Source organism: Ursus arctos, unplaced genomic scaffold (assembly GCF_023065955.2).
Source record: "Ursus arctos isolate Adak ecotype North America unplaced genomic scaffold, UrsArc2.0 scaffold_28, whole genome shotgun sequence".
NCBI classification, from domain to species: Eukaryota; Metazoa; Chordata; class Mammalia; order Carnivora; family Ursidae; genus Ursus; species Ursus arctos.
In genome coordinates this window covers 19,820,930-19,842,841 of record NW_026622963.1, presented here as the reverse complement: position 1 = coordinate 19,842,841, position 21,912 = coordinate 19,820,930, and the positions used below count along the sequence as shown (strand labels likewise).

At 39.4% G+C, this 21,912-nt stretch overlaps 1 protein-coding gene across 12 annotated transcripts in view; it reads left to right on the top strand.

Annotated features, from left to right (window-relative positions):
• The first annotated feature begins 11,665 nt into the window (after positions 1–11,665).
• TJP1 (tight junction protein 1) overlaps positions 11,666–21,912 on the top strand; it is a 107,302-nt gene continuing 97,055 nt past the window's right edge. For 6 of the 12 annotated variants that reach the window (XM_048221150.2, XM_048221144.2, XM_026510332.4 and 3 more), the window contains exon 1: positions 11,666–12,200. In XM_048221150.2, the coding sequence (XP_048077107.1) occupies positions 12,174–12,200 (27 nt within the window). In that variant the 5' untranslated portion in view covers positions 11,666–12,173. The remainder of the gene's footprint in view (positions 12,201–21,912) is intronic. The other 6 variants (XM_048221187.2, XM_048221178.2, XM_048221168.2 and 3 more) reach the window with 1 other exon arrangement.

The following is a 21,912-nucleotide window of genomic DNA, read 5'->3' as shown; positions in this document are numbered from 1 at the left end:
GCGAGGGGTCCTTCTTGGGGCCCTGGCTTCTGCTGCACCAACCTTCAGCTCAGCTGCAGGGTTTTCCTTTGTCCCCTTCAAGTTTGGTCCACAGATAACGAAGCTGCCACGAATTATTCTTCGCTTTTAAAGTCCAGTCTTTCCAAACCCCATATTTAATGATCTTTTTGTCTTGTTAGACTTTGTCGAATAATATAAATTCCAAGCCCATAGTCCAAAAAAGGCATTTGCAGCATTTCCTAAGTAATAGTTTGCTCATTCAAAAGAGTATAAAATATGGCCATTTCCTTAACAAGATTCTTGTGCTTTAAAAAAATATACTTACAAAAATTATATTGCACCTTTAAAAATATAAATGAAGAAGTTGGATAAATTAGCATGTAAATGTGGGTGGCATTTGTGTGAACAGTAATTCTAATGTACTGAAAATAGCCATATTCATCACAAATTAAAGTATCAAATTAACTTTAAAATAGTTCCAAATAAATAGCTAGTATTATGGAGAAATAAATATTTAACTCTCTTGAATTTTTCTTTTAGAAGTTCAGTATTTTGCTAATGATATGAGCTGTATAATCCTTAGGGAGATTATTTTAAAGTTATGTGATTTAGTTAGATTAACAGTCATAATTTAAAATCCTTTAATATCTTCTTTTAGTAAAAGAATACCTCGGCGTTTTAACGTCCATGTGCATCTCAGTGACTACTGCCTTGTTTTCTCCTGTGGCACTTTAAACACTCTCTAATAAATCCTTCTATCTGGGCCCAGCATTTGCAAGTGAACATCTGTGGTAAGGAGGAAACCCGATCTGTTCTTAGAGTACGTAGGGTGAAACCTGCCCTGTTGGAGAGTGTCCCCAGTGTGTTCGTGGGTGCTAAGGTCGCCCCAGCTGTGGCCTGTAGGGGAGGGAGGGTCAGGCAGACTCTCACAGATGTGTGCTCTCCTTCTGCACTGGCTACTTGGGCTGCAGAATGGAGTCAGGGAAGAAAGGCAGGACCTTCTGCCAGCAATCCCAAAGATCGTTTCTCTGTTTTGTCTGGGATTGGTGACTAGAAGCAGAGCCAGACCTTTTTAGTCCTCAAAAATAGTTCTACGTAATCCATCGGCCATACCCACCTCTATCAATGGAGTGACTACTTGTTTCGATGGCCCTCACTGTACATACAAAAGGAGGTGGTCTACCGAAGCCTCCAGTGCCTTTAGAGCAATTTCCAAATGTACCATTTTCTAGTGACGTGGAGTTCCCATTCAGATACCTTGATGGAGTCCATGCCCTGTACCCGCACAGTCCTAAGAAGCCGATCTTTTGCATATGTTCGTGTAGTACTCCTGTGGATTTAGCCATACTTCTCAGTTTGTCCTTGCTGTGTAACAAATCACCCAAAACTTAGCATCTTAAAAAACATTCATGATTCTGTGGGCTGGCAATTTGGGCTCAGATCCGAGTGGTTCTTTTGCTAGACTTGCCCGGGCTGATTCATACAGATGCAATCATTTGCGGCTTGGCTGAGACTGGATGGTCTAGAATTCCCTCGCTCAGATGTCTGGAGGTTGGCACACTGTCAGCCAGGGCATCTCATTTCTTTTCCATGTGACTTCCTCAGCAGGCTAATCTGGGCTTCCAGTGGTGGTCTCAGCGTTCTCAGCAGCTAGAGAAAGCACACCCCCCATGCCACGTGCTTTTCAAGTTTCTGCGTGGGTCATGTATGCTTTTTAACTAAAACAGGTCACGCCGCTGCCCAGATTCAAGGGATGGGAGAAAAATGTTCCACCTCTTGATGAGAAGAAAACTGCAATGTCCCATTGCAACGGGGTATCCAAACAGGGAATGTCTGACAATTACTTACAGTCTACCTACCTTTGCTGACAGGAATATTTGTTTTTATTATTTTTGTTGATCTTCATGATAAAAATTTCAAATGTACACCAACATTCAAACTCCAAAGTAGAAAGAATAATACAGTAAACTTGCCATGTGCCTATCAGCTGGATTCACCAATTTTCAGTATTTTGCTCCATCGCCTGCCTCTACTTTTTAACTGCTTGCTGAAGTGTTTTGAAGCAGATCCCAAACATTGTGCTATTTCAGCTCTGTATGTTTCCATATGCATCTGTCAAAAGGGATACCTTCCTTTTTTTTTTTTTTTTTAAGATTTTATTTAGTTATTTGACAGAGAGAGAGACAGCCAGGGAGAGAGGGAACACAAGAGGGGGAGTGGGAGAGGAAGAAGCAGGCTCCCAGTGGAGCAGGGAGCCCAATGTGGGGCTCGATCCCAGGACCCTGGGATCATGCCCTGGGCCTAAGGCAGATGCTTAACGACTGAGCCACCCAGGTGCCCCAAAAAGGGATACCTTCCTATGTAGCCACAATACCATGACCACATCTTGCTATCACTGAACATTTAGTCCATGATGAAATTTCCCCAAATGCCTCAAAAATGTCTTTTTACAATAAGTAGATCTGAAAAGGAGTCCATCCACAGAAGGTCCATAGCAGCCCCAACTTGCTTTTCTTTTCTTTTTTGTCTACTGACTCATTTTGAAAACTGGGTCCATTTTCCTGCATAGACCCTCCTACATTCTGTAGTCATCTCTTTGCTTCCTTGTGGAGTCCTCTAACTTGCATCTCCATCTCCTGTATTTCTGTTTATGAAAGTTAGCCCTACAGGCTGAATTTCATTCAGGTTCCACTTTGGGAACAGACATCCTCTGTAGGTGGGTGTGTCACGTGGAGCCATGAATGTTTGCTTGTCTTAGCTTTGAATGATGCTAACATTGCTGAGTGAGTTGATCCTTTGACGACCAGTTGCCAGGGTCTGTTGTTTCAAGTGTTACAAGATGATGATTTCCTAATTCTATCACTCCAGATTTCTTAGCTGGAGTTATTTTATAAGGAACATTTTTTTTCATCAATTAGAGTTATTTGGTTATCTGAAATAGAGTTCATACAAAATATATTATTTCCTTTAAACTGACAGCTTACAGAATAAGAAGTTGGTGCCCAAGTTATACCCAGGGCTAGAGATTACAATTTGGGTGCTAAATGTGCTCATTGATATTGGGTTTTCATCCTTTCTAGTCTTTTTCATTGGCAAGAGCTAGGAAATCTCTGTACACACACACACACACACACACACACACATATGTATTTTAAAGATACTTTAAAAAATTGTTATACTGATTTTTTAAAAATTTAAATTAGAATTGCAAAATTTTTATATAACTTCTTCGATTTTTATACTTTTTTCTCTTAAGCAGAAAATCTTGGTTATAAGAATGTTAATATACCCTAATATATATTGATGTATTAACTAATAATATAACCAGTATAAAAGCATACACTTAATATTAGCATTATTAGCAGACACAAACATGTTATTAGCATTGGTACTTTAAAATTGTTATATATTTATATGTAACTTTGAAACTATCAAATACATAATATGCTAGTATTATAAATTGTATGTTAATAATGCTATATATTAAATACACTAATATATTTGTTAACACACATATATAAATATCAGCTAAAAGTCATTATATATAGGTTAATCAATTAATGAATATATAACAGTTTTATATTAGTTAATGCACGCATATGTATAGTAATAGTTTCAAAATAATAATTTTTACTAACAGACTACTGAATGAAATTTATGATTTTGTTGCAGTGCTGTTTTCCTTAGAACATATACAAAGAATCTACAATCAAAGGGCTTTGTGCAGGAGGCATTGAAAGTAATTCTTTTCTCTGTGTGGTTAGGTCACCAACTTAATGTATTTTTCTTGCTTCAGTTCATTTTCAGTTTTTACAGATTTTTTTTTCTTCTTGATTTCATTTACTTTTAAAAATATGTAAAATATTTTTATGTTTTCAAAATTGAAACTATATTATGGAGCATATGTAGAAAAATTATTGTTGATGTTCTCTCCTTCCTCCAAAGGTAACTGTATTTATTCTTAGTCTTCCTTCTAGTGTTTCCTTTGCAAGTATGTGCATCCATTTTATTCCCTTTTAAAAATTATTTTATATTATCATTATTATTATTATTATTACTTTTTAGAGAGAGAGCACACACTCATGTGCACCAGTTGGGGGAGTAGAGGCAGAGTCAGAGGGAGAGAGAGAGAATCCCAAGCAGGCTCCACACCCAGCACAGAGCCAGATGTGGGGCTTGATCTCACAACCCTGAGATCATGACCTGAGCTGAAATCAAGAGTTGAATGCTTACCTGACTGAGCCATCCAGGTGCTCCTAAACATTATTTTAAATATAAAAATATATTTACCTTTTTTTAAATGGAGTTTCACTCACTTTTCTATTTTTTATGTTTATTTATTTGTTTTAAAAGAGTATTATTCTAAAGGTTTATCACACACTCAAACACACACAAACACACACACATTATAAAGAGAATCCAAACATAATTTGGGGGACTGGGTCATTCAATTATTTTAAGGAATCTCTTTTTTTAATCCAGGGAATTTGGTACTCCCTGCCATCTGGGGAAGACAGACTCCAAACTAAAGTGGAGTTGGTAGATTTCTTCTAATCTCCACTTACTGTTTGAGGCTGAAAAAATATCTCACAGCAATTTTTCTACAAACACGAGTCTGAGAAAAAAATGTTCCTGGACAGAATAAGAATGATGAAACTCCAGGTATACCCTGTGTGTCGTCCACTGTGACTTTTTGGTTTATACTCTGCCTCATACATAGTCACGTTCACGAACCTGAACTTAGGAAAAGTCTAGAGGCTCAAGATGAACATGTCAAAAATAATTTACATAAGATTTGGAAAGGAGGAGGAATCTGCAAAAGTGGAAGAATATCAGAGAAATTAAGGAGTTAAAATTAGCATTTGATGCAGTTTAGTTAATAATGTAACAATGTTAATTTTTTTAACAAGTCTACCACAGTTATATAAAATGTTAACATTAGGGCAGGGTGGATAAACTCTGTATTATCTTTGCAACTTTTCTATACAACTAAAATTAGTCCAAAACAAATTTTATTTGACGCACACACACATACAAGCAGCTGCATTCAATAAAAAGAGTATACTTTAAAAGAGCTTCAGGGGCGCCTGGGTGGCACAGCAGTTAAGCGTCTGCCTTTGGCTCAGGGCGTGATCCCGGCGTTATGGGATCGAGCCCCACATCGGGCTCCTCCGCTGGGAGCCTGCTTCTTCCTCTCCCACTCCCCCTGCTTGTGTTCCCTCTGTCTCTCGCTGGCTGTCTCTATCTCTGTCGAATAAATAAATAAAACCTTTAAAAAAAAAAAAAGAGCTTCAAATCAGGGGCACCTGGGTGGCTCAGTTGTTAAGCATCTGCCTTTAGCTCAGGGCGTGATCCTGGCGTTCTGGAATCAAGCCCCGCATCAGGCTCCTCCACTGGGGGCCTGCTTCTTCCTCTCCCACTCCCCCTGCTTGTGTTCCCTCTCTTGCTGGCTGTCTCTCTCTCTGTCAAATAAATAAATAAAATCTTAAAAAAAAAAAGTGCTTCAAATCAATAACTGAAATAACAGAAAAAAAGGGGGGAGTAAATGAAATAGATAGGCAAGTAATATACCATTTTTGTCTACCAGATGGGCAAAAATCTAAAAGATTAGTATTATCAAGTGTTTGTGGGTGGGGGAAACAGGATAAGTTGATCTGGTATTTTTGGAGGGATGGTAGACAGTATCAGTTTAAAAATTTTATTTTAAATCAATATATACCTCAACCCAGAAAAATCCCCTTTTGGATATCTCTCCTAGAGAACTACTTCACATGTGCGCAAGAAGGCATAAATAAGGATTTTCATTGTGACATTATAATATCAAAACTATCTTAGACAAATTATAGTATATCCATGGAATACTAGACAGCCATTTTAAAATGACGATGTAGGTTTTCATTGTTTGAAATAATCTCCAAGGGGCGCCTGGGTGGTGCAGTCGTTAAGCATCTGCCTTCGGCTCAGGGCGTGATCCCAGCGTTCCGGGATCGAGCCCCACATCAGGCTCCTCTGCTATGAGCCTGCTTCTTCCTCTCCCACTCCCCCTGCTTGTGTTCCCTCTCTCGCTGGCTGTCTCTGTCAAATAAAATAATAAAATCTTAAAAAAAAAAAGAAATAATCTCCAAGACAAAAGTATTAAGTGGAAAAAAATTGCAAAAGTAAATATTGTCTATCATATTTTTTAAACCTGTATATTCCTGTATATCTGCACCCCCCCTTTCTCTTTGTTTTCATATATATGTGTAAATAAATACACAGAAAGTGATCTAGAAATACACACTCCAGTTCAGTTTAAATACTAATATTCCTGGATAACAGGAGTGGGAATAGGGGCATGTGGGCCAGTGGACTTTTAAAAATGTCTATTGCTTCTTTCGTAGAAGGAATGTATGCCTGCATTAGTTGTGAAATTAAAGTGAGAAAGAAAGAATGCCAAAGGACTTGGGCATGTCTTGACAACAGAGAGAACTAGAAGTGATAGAGAACTTCTGAGAAGCTTGTCATGAACTCATAGAATGTGATCTAGACGGAGAGGTGGTCTCTAATTTGTGGGGTCCAGTGGAAAATGAATGTATGGGATCATTTTGTTCAAAAAGCAAAAGAAACTGCCGTTAAAGGTACATATAATTTTATCATTTATCTTTATATTGGGCAGTGCCAGTTTTAAAAGCAAAGATCAGAATATTTAAGTTGTATGAGCAATCACTTAAATTACACAATCCATATTTTGTGGCTTGTCCTTGAAGTTTGTCCCTCAAGCTGGCCAGAAGAGACAAGCACAGCTGGACTCAGGAAGATAGGGAGGAGAGAGGACCCCATTCCCGGGGGGAGCACCCCTGGACCTGGTATAATCATAGCTAGTATAGACCCTCACAGGGCCCTGGGAGGTCCTACTTGCCTCCTGAGCCTCTTTCCCACGAGCCATCTGACCTAAATGCCCAAGCTGAGGACAGGGTCTGGGGAAGTCAGGCTACAGGACTGCCGCTCTAGCCATAGCAGACAGCAACTATCAAGAATCTTTAAGCCTTCACCCCTGACAGCTTGGTACCCCAATGGAGGCTAGGTAGGAGGCTCACCCCACCAAGATACGGCCTCCTGTCAGCCTGGGGCTCTTGTCCAGCCCAAGGTGCTAAGGTACACAAGCCTGACCCCAACCCTCTCCCCGATCATTGTGAGAGACAGAGGGTGGTAAAGCACTGACAAGGGCTTCAGGAGTCGTGGGGAGTGGGTAGCTGAGAAGCCCTCCAGGGAGGCCAAAACAAACAGGATCACATGAGAGCTGAGGTCCCCAGTGCATGCCCCATTGTCCCATCACCTTCACTTACAAAACACAAATCCGAAGCAAAAACTGAGATTCCAGACAGTGCTGCAGAGCATTAAATCCTGGGTAGGGCCCTTCTGAGCACCGGGTTCTGTCCAACTGCGCTGATTGCATACCATTGAAGGTAGCCTGGGTAGGGTCAAGGGTTGCCCCCTTGACCCTCAGACCCCCCCCCCCCCCCGTTATTAAATGGAAGATATCAGAGGAAGCTTGAATTCTGAAATGTAGAATCCTTCGGCTGAGAGAGGATGAAGACGATGGTGAGACAGAACATAGCGGATAGGGCCAGCCAGCCCCAGAGATGGGGTTCAGAGCCCAGGGAGAGCAGAAGACAGAAGAAAAGCAGGTTCCCAGGGTAGGCATATCATAGTTTGGCAGCAAGGGAGGGGAGTTTTCCATTCCTTAATTTCTTTTTTCTCTAGGAATCACTGCTTGGGCTGGGGAGGAGGTCTCTGAGGGATGGTTAGGAGAATGTAGAAGATGGGAAACAGGAGCTGGAGAGAAGGGGAGGCAGGGTGCTTAGAGAGGAGTTAGAGCCTTGGCTTGCCAGTCTGGATGGGTCATGGATTCCATGGAATTATGGAGCTAACAATCGACCTGGTTGTGTGACATTCAGGACCCGACAGAGAAAGCTCCGCCTTGCTCCAGTCAAGGGAAGGATGGCCTCACTCTCGTTTTAGGAAGGACTGTCTTTATTCTGCACTGAATTAAAAAAATGACTTTTTAGAGTTTATACATCCTTTTAAAAATGAAATGATGTCGGTGATAGTAACATTCTTTTGGTATTTTTTTATTGTGGCAAAAGGTACATAATATAAAAATCTACCATTTTAATCATCTTTAAGTGTATTCGTGTTTGTTTTTAAATGTCATTGCTTTGCAAAATAAGTGAAAAAGTTGGTAATCCCGGGGCGCCTGGGTGGTGCAGTCATTAAGCATCTGCCTTCGGCTCAGGGCGTGATCCCAGCGTTGTGGGATTGAGCCCCACATGAGGCTTCTCCGCTAGGAGCCTGCTTCTTCCTCTCCCACTCCCCCTGCTTGTGTTCCCTCTCTGGCTGGCCGTCTCTCTCTGTCAAATAAATAAATACAATCTTAAAAAAAAAAAAAAGTTGGTAATCCTATATTGCACCCCTGCAGTGTTTTGTTTTGTTTTGTTTTGTTTGAAATTCTACTGGTCTGTGAAGTCTGGAAATTTTATGAGTCTTCGAAAGCTGTTCTTTGTTTAATCTTGTTCTGTGACTTTATCGGCAGAGGAAAACTCTGAAGCAATGCATAGAATTTTTTTCTTAAAGATTTTATTTATTTATTTGACAGAGAGAGAGAGCACAAACAGGGAACACAGCAGGCAGAGGGAGAGGGAGAGGGAGAAGCAGACTTGCCTCGGAGTGGGGAGCCTGATGTAGGACTCAATCCCAGGACCCTGGGATCATGACCTGAGCTGAAGGCAGACACTTAACTGACTGAGCCACCCAGGCACCCCCAATGTATAGAATTTTTAAATACATGGCATAGGAGTACGGTTAGAATTACTTTTGTTGTGGCGGTGGTAGTGGTTACAGTGCTTTGATAAAATTCTATTTCTAGTATTTCGTCAGTCCTCTTCTGTGGCATTATCAAGATTGTCTCCTGTTCTACCACAGTGCAGTAATACTTCCCCTTTGCATTTCATACGAAAACTCACATCTCATACCAAAAAATAACAAAAATAGGCCTAAGAATATATTTTGTTTTTGTAATGAAAACAAAATATACCTAGATAAAATGCGGGCATGGCTATAGTTGTTGATTTGGTCAAGACTGTTATAATAAATGGTTCTATCTAAGATTTATGAAGATTTGGCACATTTCTTTCTTTTTTTTTTTCATTCTGAGCCGCAGACACCAAAAATCCCACAGGAAGTTCTCTTTGTGAGTGTTGTGGTTTTTTAGTTTCCTATTCAGTTTGCACTAGATGATCAGAAATAAGATAATCTGTGCAATCGAAAAGAGATTCTTGGTTAAACTTTATTGTTACTCTAAATGAGCCTCTCAGACTTGCTTGTATTTCTTTCCATGTGATGAGTCTAGAGGAACTATAACCACATTCATACCCAAGCATTAAAATTGTGGTATAATTTTTGTTCAGTGGATAAACTCTTCATTGTTAAAGGGGAATATCTGAGATTATGCTCTGTGCTTTCCACTTCTTATCAAAGCATCTCCCCAAAAATAAACCATTGGAATGGAGATGTGTTTTTAAGACTTGACAATAGTGTTTTACTTTTATTTTTACAAGTGACAAAAACTTTCTCCTGTTTCTTTAGAGAAAAGGAAATACATAAAACATGTTATACAGCTTACTTCAGATATTACAAAATATCTTGAAAATATCTTGAAAAAATTTTAAAGGATACTTATTCTCCCTTGAGATTTTTATAAATGTAGTTTTTATTTTTTACTTTTATTTTTTAATTTTTTAAAAAAGATTTTATTTATTCATTTGAGAGAGAGAGAGAGACAGCATGAGAGGGGAAGGGTCAGAGGGAGAAGCAGACTCCCTGCCGAGCAGGGAGCCCTTGTGGGACTCCATCCTGGAACTCCAGGATCATGACCTGAGACAAAGGCAGTCGCTTAACCAACTGAGCCGCCCAGGCACCCTATAAATGTAATTTTTAAAGCAAGGTATTCTCAAGGTAAAAATTTTTTGCTTGATTTCATTGTGTTTTAAACCATGGCAAAAGTAAAATAAACTAAAATTGTAATCAAATACATTAGATCTTTGACAGATCGTTGTAATCTAGCATTTAAATGATATATGGAAGACTTGATGAATAGTGACAAATGAGAAAAAAAAGTTTCTGTGCATTTTTAGGTATGTCTGTAGGTTTAGGTGCTGTTAAAGACATGATGCCTAGTTCTAGGCAGGTTATGCTAATTGCACATCTTAATAAATGGTAAAAGTAATAAAGACATGAAAAGTCTTTTATTACAATAAAACTCCCCAGATTTTTTAAAAACAGTGCTTGCTCCTAAGGACATTTTAATTACGATTCTTAAGAGAAGGAATAATACTTTGCCCCCAAGCAAAAAAATTACACCGTAAGTCTAAAACAAAAGTGATTTCACCCACTTCTATTCAGGGGGAAAAAAGAAAGAAAAGAATAAGGGTTTGATTTGCAGAATGCTTTTTTCTAGCTCAGATAGCTTCAGTTGCAAAATATATGAAAAGGTTACTTTGAGATCTTAATAGATATTTATGTATGGCATACAGATATTTCTTGGCTAAGAGAAGTTTGATCTTTCCATACAGTTGAGTTCCAAACAGAAAATCATTGTTTAAAACCTGGCGTTTGTGCCTTTCCCCCCTTTCTTGTGTACCTTTTGTGGCACGAGGTTAGGTACTTTAAGAATGTTATTTATTGTTACGAAGAATTTCTGACCCTTTGTGGAGAGCTTTACGTTTTACAAAGTGTAGAATAATGAGGCTGGAAATGGTTTCATACATATTCCTTGGCGTTTAGCAAGGCGGTCAGCATTGTGCTAAGTGTATGCAGAGGTTGATTAAACTTGGACCATGGGCTGCAAGTCTTTAACCTTCTTGTCTGCTCAGACCCGACTTGGAGAATTGGCTTCAGAAGTGCAAGGCAGCCTGAGCCCTTCACTCACCACTAAGAATTGCAGCATTTTGGTTACCAAAAATATACTTTGGAGATCCCTGCCTACAGGGGTGGGGGAGTCTTTGGATATATCCAGAGGCCTAATGTGGGTGGGCCAAGATATCACAGTTCTCTTGGGTATTTCCCAGTCTGCTTGCCCAGGAGTGCCCACGACCTCCGTACCAGTTTTAGTTTTAGCACAGTCGGCTAGTCGAGAATGAGAGCAATCATTTTGACCCTGTTAGGAGCGCCTTAGAGATGAAAGCCAGGACGCGCTTTACAGAACAACGCATTCTGCTTTCAGTTGGGGCAGCAAGGCCCAGGCATGTGGTGACAGCTGTGGGCATCGATATTTACCACGTTAAGGAAACTATTGTCAGGTATTTGCTGTGCCAGCCTTTCCAGCAGTCCTTCTGTGTGGGGGCCGATCCGTCGTGGCTTGTTGAGAGAGCAAGAGAGCAAGTCTCTGCTAGAAGTCGAAAAAGCTTTGGAACACAGGGGCTTTCTCCTCGGGGTCGATTTCTGCCGGACCTTTGATAAAAACAAACAGGAAGACTCGCATGCCAGCGGAAACTGTCCACCAAGTACTTCGGAAACTGGGCTTTTCCTTCCCCAACTGGGGTCGGACCTCAGGAGGAAGCTGTCCGTGGGCCGCTCGCCCCGCCCCCGAAGAGGCCCCGCCCCCATAGTGGCCCCGCCCCCCGCCCAGCCGGGCATGCTCAGTGGGGCGGGTCGGGCCGGCAGGTTTGCGTGGCCTCCCGCAGTTGCCGGCGCCGGCTCAGCCTGTGGATGGTGGGTCCCTTTCCCGCGACTGAATCCAGGGAAGTTACGTGCGGAAGCCGGCTTCTGAGGAGCCACCGGGCGGACTGCGGGGACGGCCGGAGGCCCCCAGTGCTAGCCAGGGGCAAGCGGGCGGGGCCGACGTGTCCTGGCTGTGAGAGCTTTGGGAGGCCGAGCGACTGGCCGCACTCGGAGGGAGGCGCCGGCCGGGCGCGCCCCGCGGAGAAGACCCGGGCGGGGCGGGCAGGCGGTCGCTTCCCGGACTTTTGTCCGAGTTGAGTCCCCTCCCCGTGGGCTGGGCCTCTACGGCCGCCCCCGCCCCCAGCTCCGCTCGCTCCCGGGAGATGTTTATCTGGTCTGTGGCGTGAGGAGCCGGCGGGCTGGTGGCGCGGAGTTTCGGGTCCGAGGAACCTCGCGCGGCGCTGGAGAGAGACAAGATGTCCGCCAGAGCCGCGGCAGCCAAGGTGAGAGCGCCTCCGAGGCGGTCAGGGCCGATCCCGAGCGAGCGCGGCAGCCCGCCGGCGTCGGGCCTGCGCCCCGCCCTCCTCCTCGCGGGCTGCTGCCCAGGCGCCGGGGGCGGCAGCGGGTGGGCTGGGCTGGCTGTGGCCGAGGGCCGCTCGGAGCCCCGCGGGCGGGCGGGGGCGGGCGGGGGCCTAGGAGGGGGCGGCCGGCGCGCAGAGCTGCGGTCTGGGGCAGGTGCATCGCTGCCGGCGTCGGTGCCTGGCTCCGGCTCGCGGCGGGCGCGGACGCGCAACAGGTCCGGCGCCGGCAAACTCGTCGACGGGAATGGGTTCTGCGGGCACGCGGCGGGCGGCAGGTCGGGGTTTGGGGTGCCACCTCTGGCAAGCCCGTAGCTGCTGTCTTTGGAGGAGTGGTTGGTCACCGGCGAAACCGTGTAGTTTCGATCTGATGTCAGTCTCCGTGGTATGCGCGCGCCAGCGATAAGACACTGAGGCAGCAGAACATTGTTTTGTGTGTAGTAGGTCGGAATTTTTTTTCACACTGTGTCATTTAAGGTAGCATTGAAAAAATGAACCCCTTAATACTTTGTAACGGTTTCATTTGAATTAAACTTTCAGAAGTAGCACAAAATACACAAAATACCACAAATGGACAGTGAGATGAAGTCTAAAAATAAAATTAAGAAAGACTTGTGGTTGTAGCAAAAAGTAACACTTTTTCCTATCAATTTTTACATGTGCTTTGAAGTACTAGGGCATTTTTCTCAGTGCTGTAAAACCAACTTGTATGTTACATCAAAAAGCCGAAGCTCGTAAACTCAGTTAAAATCCTCTTTTCCTTTTCTACATTTTACTCTTTCTTGTACCTGGTCCTTTTAACAATTGCAGGCATACAGAAATATGAAGAGTAAAACTCTGTCTCTTTGAAAATCAAATCATTACTTCAAAGAGTATTAAGTACTTATGAATTTATTTTTCTGTTGGAAATGTGTATTCATAGCATCTGGAACAGGGTATAATGTGGCTCTGAAGTTTCTGAACTCAGGACTTTGTTTTCTGGGAGGCAGAAGTTAGTAGTTACATTTAGTAGTGAATATATATATATTAAGAATATATATATTTTATATGTTATATATTTATATATGTTTATATTTATATATTTTTATATTTTAAATATAAATATACTTAAATATATTTTTATAATACATGTATATATATTATAAGTATATATATATTTAAGGAATATAATATTATTTCTTTAAGAAAATTTTAATTTGTACATTTTGACTTTACGTTGATGAAGAAAATCTAGAGATGAAATAAGTTCACATTACTTACCTTTTAGGGCGTTTCCTTTCCTAGGAGGAAAGGCTTTGTTTTTATATTACACATAATGTCACTTTGTTCCTGAGGTGTGATCTCTGGTACTTGATATCCAAGACAACACACTCCACTTTTTATTATTACTGTAATTAAAGCAACACTATATGAGGAAAATGCTACCTGACAAGACAACATACTTTATTTTTTATTATTTTTATTTTTATTTTTTTTAAGATTTTACTTATTTGACAGAGACACAGCGAGAGAGGGAACACAAGCAGGGGGAGTGGGAGAGGGAGAAGCAAGCTTCCTGCTGAGCAGGGAGCCCGATGCGGGGCTCCATCCCAGGACCCTGGGATCACAACCTGAGCCGAAGGCAGATGCTTAACGACTGAGCCACCCAGGTGCCCCAAGACAACATACTTTAAAAAGGTTATTTCAAGTATGGAGAGAAGTAAGTTTTCAATGGATTGTTACAGTAAGATCATTTAGGAGAAACACTACTCTTCTTCCTGAATTATAGAATTGAGATTTATGGCATATTGAAAAGCATCCGTAGTTAAATATTACATTGTAGGGACATGTGTATTTGTAAATATTTATGAGTGAAACATAAGTTGAAAACTTATTTTATTTAAATGCTGTATTATGAGCCTACTACAAAATCTTCTGTAGAACAAGGCAGGCAGGCCCTAAAAAATAGGTGAAATGAAAGAATATTCAGCCGTTTCCCTAAGTCACATTTACTAGCTTGAGGTGACTGAAATGCTTACTACAAGCCAGACTGTGTACTTAATACTTCACATGTGATACTTTTGTTCCCCTATCCTAACCCTCAGTTTAAAAAAGAACAAAAAACAAAAAGAAGACATTAATTTTGCAGCTTGCTCTTTTGTTTTAGCAGAGTAGTTTGTAGAACAACTCTCTAAGCCAATACGTGTAATTCTAGATTCTTTGTAATAGTTGAATAGTCTGTTATCCTAAGAGTATGCTGCAGATTATCATTGACTTATTGACAGACATTTAACTTGTTTTCAGGATTTTGCTACTGTAATAAGTAGCTTTATATTTGTGCACTATTATAGTCTGTTAAGTCTTTAAAAATGGAATTTTAGGATCCAAGGGTACGTGCATTTAAAATTCTGATAAATCCCACCAAATTTTTGTCCAAGAAGAGCATGCCTAGAAATAAATACAATATTTGTTTGTAAATTACGTGTATTTTAAAAGACATAAAACCTGAATAAATTAGATGAGGGAAATGGGGAGAGTCAGTATTGTAGAATATACAAATTTTCCCCAAGTCAATGTATATATGTGTAATACAATTCCAAATAGAATTTCAGTGGTATTGTAGAAAACTTGACATATAATGAGAAAGCTTGTCTGGTAAAATAAATGAATGATAGCCATGAAATTTTGCATAAAGAAGACCCTACTAGAAAACCTAATGTGTTATAAATTCAGAGTAATTTAAAGCATTCTATCAGTTCAGGAATAGACAGTGGAACCACAGAAATCCAGGAACAGTTTTGTATTTATGAGCTTTTGGTGATTATCATCATCAACATTTAATGTGTCAGGGATTGTTCTAAGTGCTTAACATGAATTAACTGAGTTAATTCTTACAGTAACTCTATGAAGCAAGCATTACTATTATCCCCACTTTATGGGTGAGGAAATTGAAACACAGATAAAATAATTTGCCTAAATTCACTTAGCCAGCAAGAGGGAAAATTAGGAATATATGATAAAAATAACATTGTAGATTACTGGGGAAAGGATGGGGTATTCAATAAATAGTGCTGGGACTATTGGTTATCTTTTTTTTTTTTTTATGGTAGTTTTCTGCTTTAAACCATAGGCAAAAAAAAAAAAAATCCAAATGAAATGTTCGAATAAGAGCAAATAAAATAGATCATAAAATACTAGAAGAAAGTGAGGATACTTTTTAAAAAAATACATCTGAACTGGAAGGGGCTTCTTTGTATGTGATGTTAACTTAAGAAATAATAAAGGAAAAGGTTTTTATATGTGTAATATACCTCTGAATTGCAACAGAATTACTAGTGCACCTGATAATAAAATTCTAGAGTTGAAAACAGGAATTTGAGGGTGGTTCTCTGTCTCACTAAGGAGTTAATTATGTAAGAAAATGGTGTGAATAATTATTAGGAACATTTCCTATTGGTTGAATCACAGAAAGTGGCTGAAGGAAGTTGCAGTGGCTTCTGGATTTTCAAGCTGTTTCACTTTGGAGGAAGCAATAAAATTTAAGATCGTACTATCATAAATGCTTATTAGATTTTGCTGCTTACATGTCTCCAATATGTTTCAGGCACAGTATTTTTTTCCCCATGGTTATCTCCAAAATTATAGTGTAGTTTAGTATAAAAATAATTTACATCACTTCTTAGGAATCGATTTATATTAGCTGAGGCACAATGTATTTTATTTTTAATTTTTTTCTTTTTTATTTGCTTATTTATTTTAAAAAGCTGGGCATGCACTTGAACTCAGGACTTGAACTCACAACCCTGAGATTGAAACCTGAGCTGAAATCAAGAGTTGGACACTCAAATGACTAAGCCATCCAGGTGCCCCTGGACTTTTCTTGATAACTGAATATTTGAAAGTTAAGAGCTGTAGGAAATTACTCTTTACAGGTAGGAATTATGTTCAGAGTGGCTGGTACAGTGTAGTTTTAGTTTTGGTACTTACTGATCAATGTGTATTTACTACATATTGCTTTAAAAGTAAAGGAAAAACTCACTGGTCTTCATGAGAATTAAGTTGATTGTATCTCCCAACTTTTAATGAGTTTCACTGTAGTAATATTTTTCTGGATGTGCTAAGTTTATATATTACTTATTTTTCACTAGAAATATTTTTACAATATTAAAGGCAAAAGGCTTTTATTTATGTTAGCATTTTAGACATTTATGGTTAAAACTGTAATTTATGTTCTTTGTTGGTCATCCTGACTATATTTACAACTCTTAAGTTCATTTTAGGATCCGTCTGTAAGACAGCTACTTTTCAAATCATACTGTGCCTTTTCCCTCAGGTCGTGTAATGGCACAAACTCTACTACACTGTTAGGAAAGGATGCCCCCCCCCCCCTTTTTAAGATGTGATGTTTTCATATTAGGATCTTAAAACCTTTATTTTATATTTAAGAAGGACTCATCTCAGGGTCCTGAGATGGAGCCCTGCATCGGGCTCCGGCTCAGCGGGGAGTCCACTTGAGGTTCTCTCTTTACTCCCACCCCCCCAAAATAAATAAAAGCTTTTTAAAAAAAGGAAGACTCATACTGGTCATCGATTGCTGTCAGTTAAGTGATAGAGGAGGTCAGCCATCCACAACCAACAAATAATGAGTTTGAGACCAATCTGTGGCTTTGAGGGCTGTAATGCTATATAGCTAGTACTGTTCCCTGTTTGGCTTGAAGGGAAAAGATTACAGTAGTTTCACTCATTTTTTTCAATCTTGGAAACAATGTACTGGCTCTGACTTTTACTTGCTCTTTAATCTTTTCTTCTATTTAGAGACCAAATGTAAACTCCGTACAGTTCTAAGAATAAAACAGTAGAAATAAGACAGATCACCATGCTGCTAAGGAAGAGGTCTTAAAAAATGATTTTGATGAAAATTTGGAAATGTAATCCTGTTTCTTGACGTAACCCTGACATGGTAAAAATTCAGTCTACTCAAAGACCATTAGTCCAGCTGGAAATTTGTGTATGGAACCACCCATCCCTGACTACTTAGTTGTAGCTCTTTCCAGGCTTCTGGACACACACATGCACTTGGTATCCAGTAGTGACTGAGCATGGTGGCTGAAGGCAGGCTAGTGGAATGAGCAGTTATTTTTTATTAGTAGAGTTTCTGATCAAATGTTAAATGAGACTGTGAGATAGTTTTTGATGACTTGTATGATATTTCTGAAATACTTGACTGGAACTTGCTTTGCATCTCTGAATTTTGAAAGGCAGTCTTGAAAAACTTTTTTAGTTTTAACAACTTTTAATCTGGTAGGAAGAGGGAGATGTTAGAATAGTTTACTAACGGTTTGTTTATTATAGTTTACTGAGTTTTTAATTTCATCCAAAATTGATAGGTTTCAGAACAGTATTTCCAGTGTAAGGCAGCAATAAATATAGCCCTTTTGGTATCTCTGACCTAGAGTGCTTCTTTATTTATTTATTGTAGAGAAGAGTAGCTTCAGGTTGCTCCTTTATGGGTTAGCCAGGTGCTTTATTTCCATTCCTTCTGAAACATAAATTCTTAATAAAGAGAAGAGTGTGGTGAGTATATGAGTAGGGAATTTCATTTTTATTTTATTTTTTTATTTTTTTTAAAGCTTTTATTTATTTATTTGACAGAGAGAGAGACAGCCAGTGAGAGAGGGAGCACAAGCAGGGGGAGTGGGAGAGGAAGAAGCAGGCTTCCAGCAGAGGAGCCTGATGTGGGGCTCGATCCCAGAATGCTGGGATCACTTCCTGAGCCGAAGGCAGACGCCCAACGACTGCGCCACCGAGGCGCCCCGGGAATTTCATTTTATATCTTAAAAATGGACAAAAGTGATAGACTCTTGCCTGATCAACTGTATGACAGAAACACTGCCTTAGAACAAGAGAAAACCTGTGTTGCCAAAATTCGTACCATAAAACACACCATTTGAGACTTAATAACAAAGCTCTGACTGTTACATATGTAGTGTTAAATACTGAGTCTCAGATGGCCCTTAACTTTGGGATAGATCAAAAGATAAGTTTTTATTAGTTTGCGTTGTAGGTATATGTCAGAACAACCTAACTCTTTCGTGCTAGTGAAATGCTGGGAAGTAAGTTGACTGATGAATGACCTCAGTCATTCTAGTTTATTGTGCCCAGAAGGGATGTGAAAACAGGAGCTAATATTACTTTATATGGATACTAATTAGGACTTTAAGATTAACATATGCCTCTTTGAATTAAACTTTTTTTGATTTGCTGAAATATCGTTTTTGTTTTTTTAAATAGTATACGTTCCCAAGGAGTAAAAGTTCATTATTTCTTTTGGAATTGTCACTAGTAATCTTTGGGGTTTGTACAATTTCTGATGACTGGATTAAACTTAGTTTGATTACCTTTCACTTCAGTTCATAATTATAAAACCAGGAGGATTTCAGTAATAACTAATTATTTTGTTGTTAGCTCAAGAAACATTATTTGAGCACATTTTGTTTTGGATCCCTGTCCTCTAGAAGCTTATAGTTTTCAGTTGCTTTATACTGTAATAATCAATTATGAAATGTGTAATTCAGTTTTACATTGTTTACCCATAAAAATATGATCACACTTATGGTCATCTTATAATAACACAGCATCCTTTGTGCTTTTTTTGGTTGGGGAAGGTGGTAGAGTCATATCTAGAGCCTGGGCTTGCTGTTAACACACCAGTTTCGGTATTTTTCTTTGTTAATTTTTAAAAAATGTTTTAATTGAATCTGGATACATCCATGTAAGTATTGTATGCATGTGTTTCATAAAAGTATCTCAGAAGGAGAAAAAGGTTAAGAATTATAGTCAGAATTTACTTACAACTCCTTGAGAATACTGACATGAAAAATGCACAATATGCTAGCTGTTACTGTTACATTTAGAGTCTGACAAGCTGTGAAATATGGAACAATTTGAGTTTTTGAAACTTTATTCTACATTCAGTAGATATTTATTGGGAACCAACCATGTGCCAGGCCGTCTTGTAGATGCTAGAGATAGAACAGTGAACATATCTCTGTACTTACGGAGCATTTTAAGGGTGTGAGCAGAGAGCAACAAATAAAATTCTGTATATGATGGTAAGTTCTAGAATTCCTCACATGCCATTTCTGGATCATAGCTTCTTTCTCCCAAAGATTACAACTATCTTGTCTTCTGTGGTACCCATTTTCTAGCTTTTCTTTATAATTTTACCGCTTAATTATGCATTCCGTGAACAGTGTAGTTTGCCTGTGAGCTTTACACAAACAGAATCTTCCAGTGTAGCTTCTGGTGTGTATGGCTTCTTTTGCTCAGCATTGCTTTTGTGAGATGTGGGTAACTAGTTCATTAGTTTTCATTGTATTCGTGGATCAAATTCATAGTAATCCATTGTATGAGGACTTAACTACCAAATTGGCTTCAGGAAAAAAAAAAGTTTGGAGTAGACTTTTGTGGGGTTCTTTTTGGTGAAAAATACTGTATTCCTTTGTCTTTGGGGCAAGAATTAGCTAAGCCTAGATTAGCCTGTCACTGGACTATAACAGCTATGTGAAATATAGAAAGCTGCTTTTGATGTTTATATGATGTTCACCTCGAAAAGTCAAAAGTCAGAACTAAAGTGTTTAGTTTTGAGGGTATTTTATGAATAAGGTCTTAAAATTCATCATCTTAAATTATATTTTAGTAGGTACCCATTTACCTAAGTCTGATCAGGCCAATAAAAGCCACAATCAGGTGAAATACGTGATTTGGACAAAACAAGTAAAAACAGGCCTACTTTTCAAAGTATAATTGTAGGAAATCTTTCCCATGGTGTCATGTGAAGGAACTTTGGAAGATTTATTTACTGGTTGTTGTTTTTAACAGTGATATGTGTTGAAGTATCTGATCAAATTTATACCAACCCATATTTTTCTGCTGTGTTGTCTATAAAATCAGAAGACAACAGCCATGCAAGTAGATTAACATGTGTTGTCAATATGAGAAATGCGTGTCAATAATAAATAGCCCCCTAATATTGAGCACTGATTCTTTGACAAGTACTAAGTTACGTGTTTTGTATGCATTATTTCATTTAATCTTAACAACTCTCTTAGGTACTACTATTCTGTTTTAAATGTGAAGTTGAATTTACTTGCTGTAGCTAATTGCACACCTGCTTATATGCTTTATAATTTATACATGCACATGCTTATATGTTTGTGTGTTCTAAAGGAGTGTCACAGAAATGAGTGTGGAATAGTGTTAGGTGAGTTTTAGACCAGATAGAGTAGTATGAGTCATGAAAGCCAGGAGACACAGGGTACGTTGGCAGTCAGAGAGCACAAGCTGATTTGAAGGAAGTAGCTATTGCTCAGCTCCAGCTAATTGTTGGCATGGAAGAAGGCAAGCCAGGCCAGACCTTCCGGTTTTTCAAAACAGGTTGTAAATCTGGATTTTTGTGTAAATTACCTTGACTTAAATGTTGTCAGCTGATGTCATTTTTTTATGCCTTTTTACTGCGAAATGCAATATCTATATAAAAGTACATAAAGCAGATGTACATTAATAAATTATTTTAAAATGAACACCCATGTAAACACCATCCAGGTCAAGGAATAAAATATTGCCAGCTTCTCAGAAGCTTCCCATCTTGCCTGTTCCTAATATTAGCCTAGGAAGGTAGCCATTGTCTTGACCATAAGATCCATATGTTGTGATCTTCCTAAATAACACCCTTACTCCCTCCCCCAAAGGCAAACACTGTTTTGACTTTATGTTTTAAGATTCATATGTTGTTGGGGCGCCTGGGTGGCACAGCGGTTAAGCGTCTGCCTTCGGCTCAGGGAGTGATCCTGGCGTTCTGGGATCGAGCCCCACATCAGGCTCCTCCGCTATGAGCCTGCTTCTTCCTCTCCCGCTCCCCCTGCTTGTGTTCCCTCTCTCTCTGGCTGTCTCTATCTCTGTCAAATAAATAAAATCTTTAAAAAAAAAAAGATTCATATGTTGTTGCGTATGAGTTCATTCATCTTCGTTGCTATGTAGTATACTATTGCATGAATATACCACAGTGTATTCATTCTGCAGTTGATGGACATTTGGGTTATTTCCTAATTTGGGCTGTTAAGAGTAATGCTTCCGTAAACACTTCTGCGTTTCTCTTGGTGATCACACACATATTTTCTAAGATACATATTTAGGGATGGGATTGCTGCTGGATTATTTAGTGTATCTTCAGTTTTCGTATTTGAAATAGTAATCGAACACTGAGTTTTCCAAAGAGATTGTACCAGTTTACGCTCTTCATCATCAGTGAATGAAAGTTTCTTTTGCTCTGCGTTTTCACAAGTACTTGGTGTTATTAGACACTTTAATTTTAGTCCTTCTGGTGGGTCTTTAATACAGTCTCATTGTATTTTTAATTTGCATTTCTTTGACTAGATGAGGTTGAGCAACTTTTCATATTTATAGCCTGCCTGTTCAAGTGTTTTGTCTACTTTTCTGTGGGACTTTTCCTTATTGTTGATTTGCTTTATATTTTTTGGATAAAAGCCAGTTGATGGTGTGGATTTTAGATCTGTTTTCCAACATGGTAGTTCTCTCTTATTGGTCTTTTCATGAATAGCAGTTCTTAATTTGAATGTGGTTTGAGGATAGTGGCACA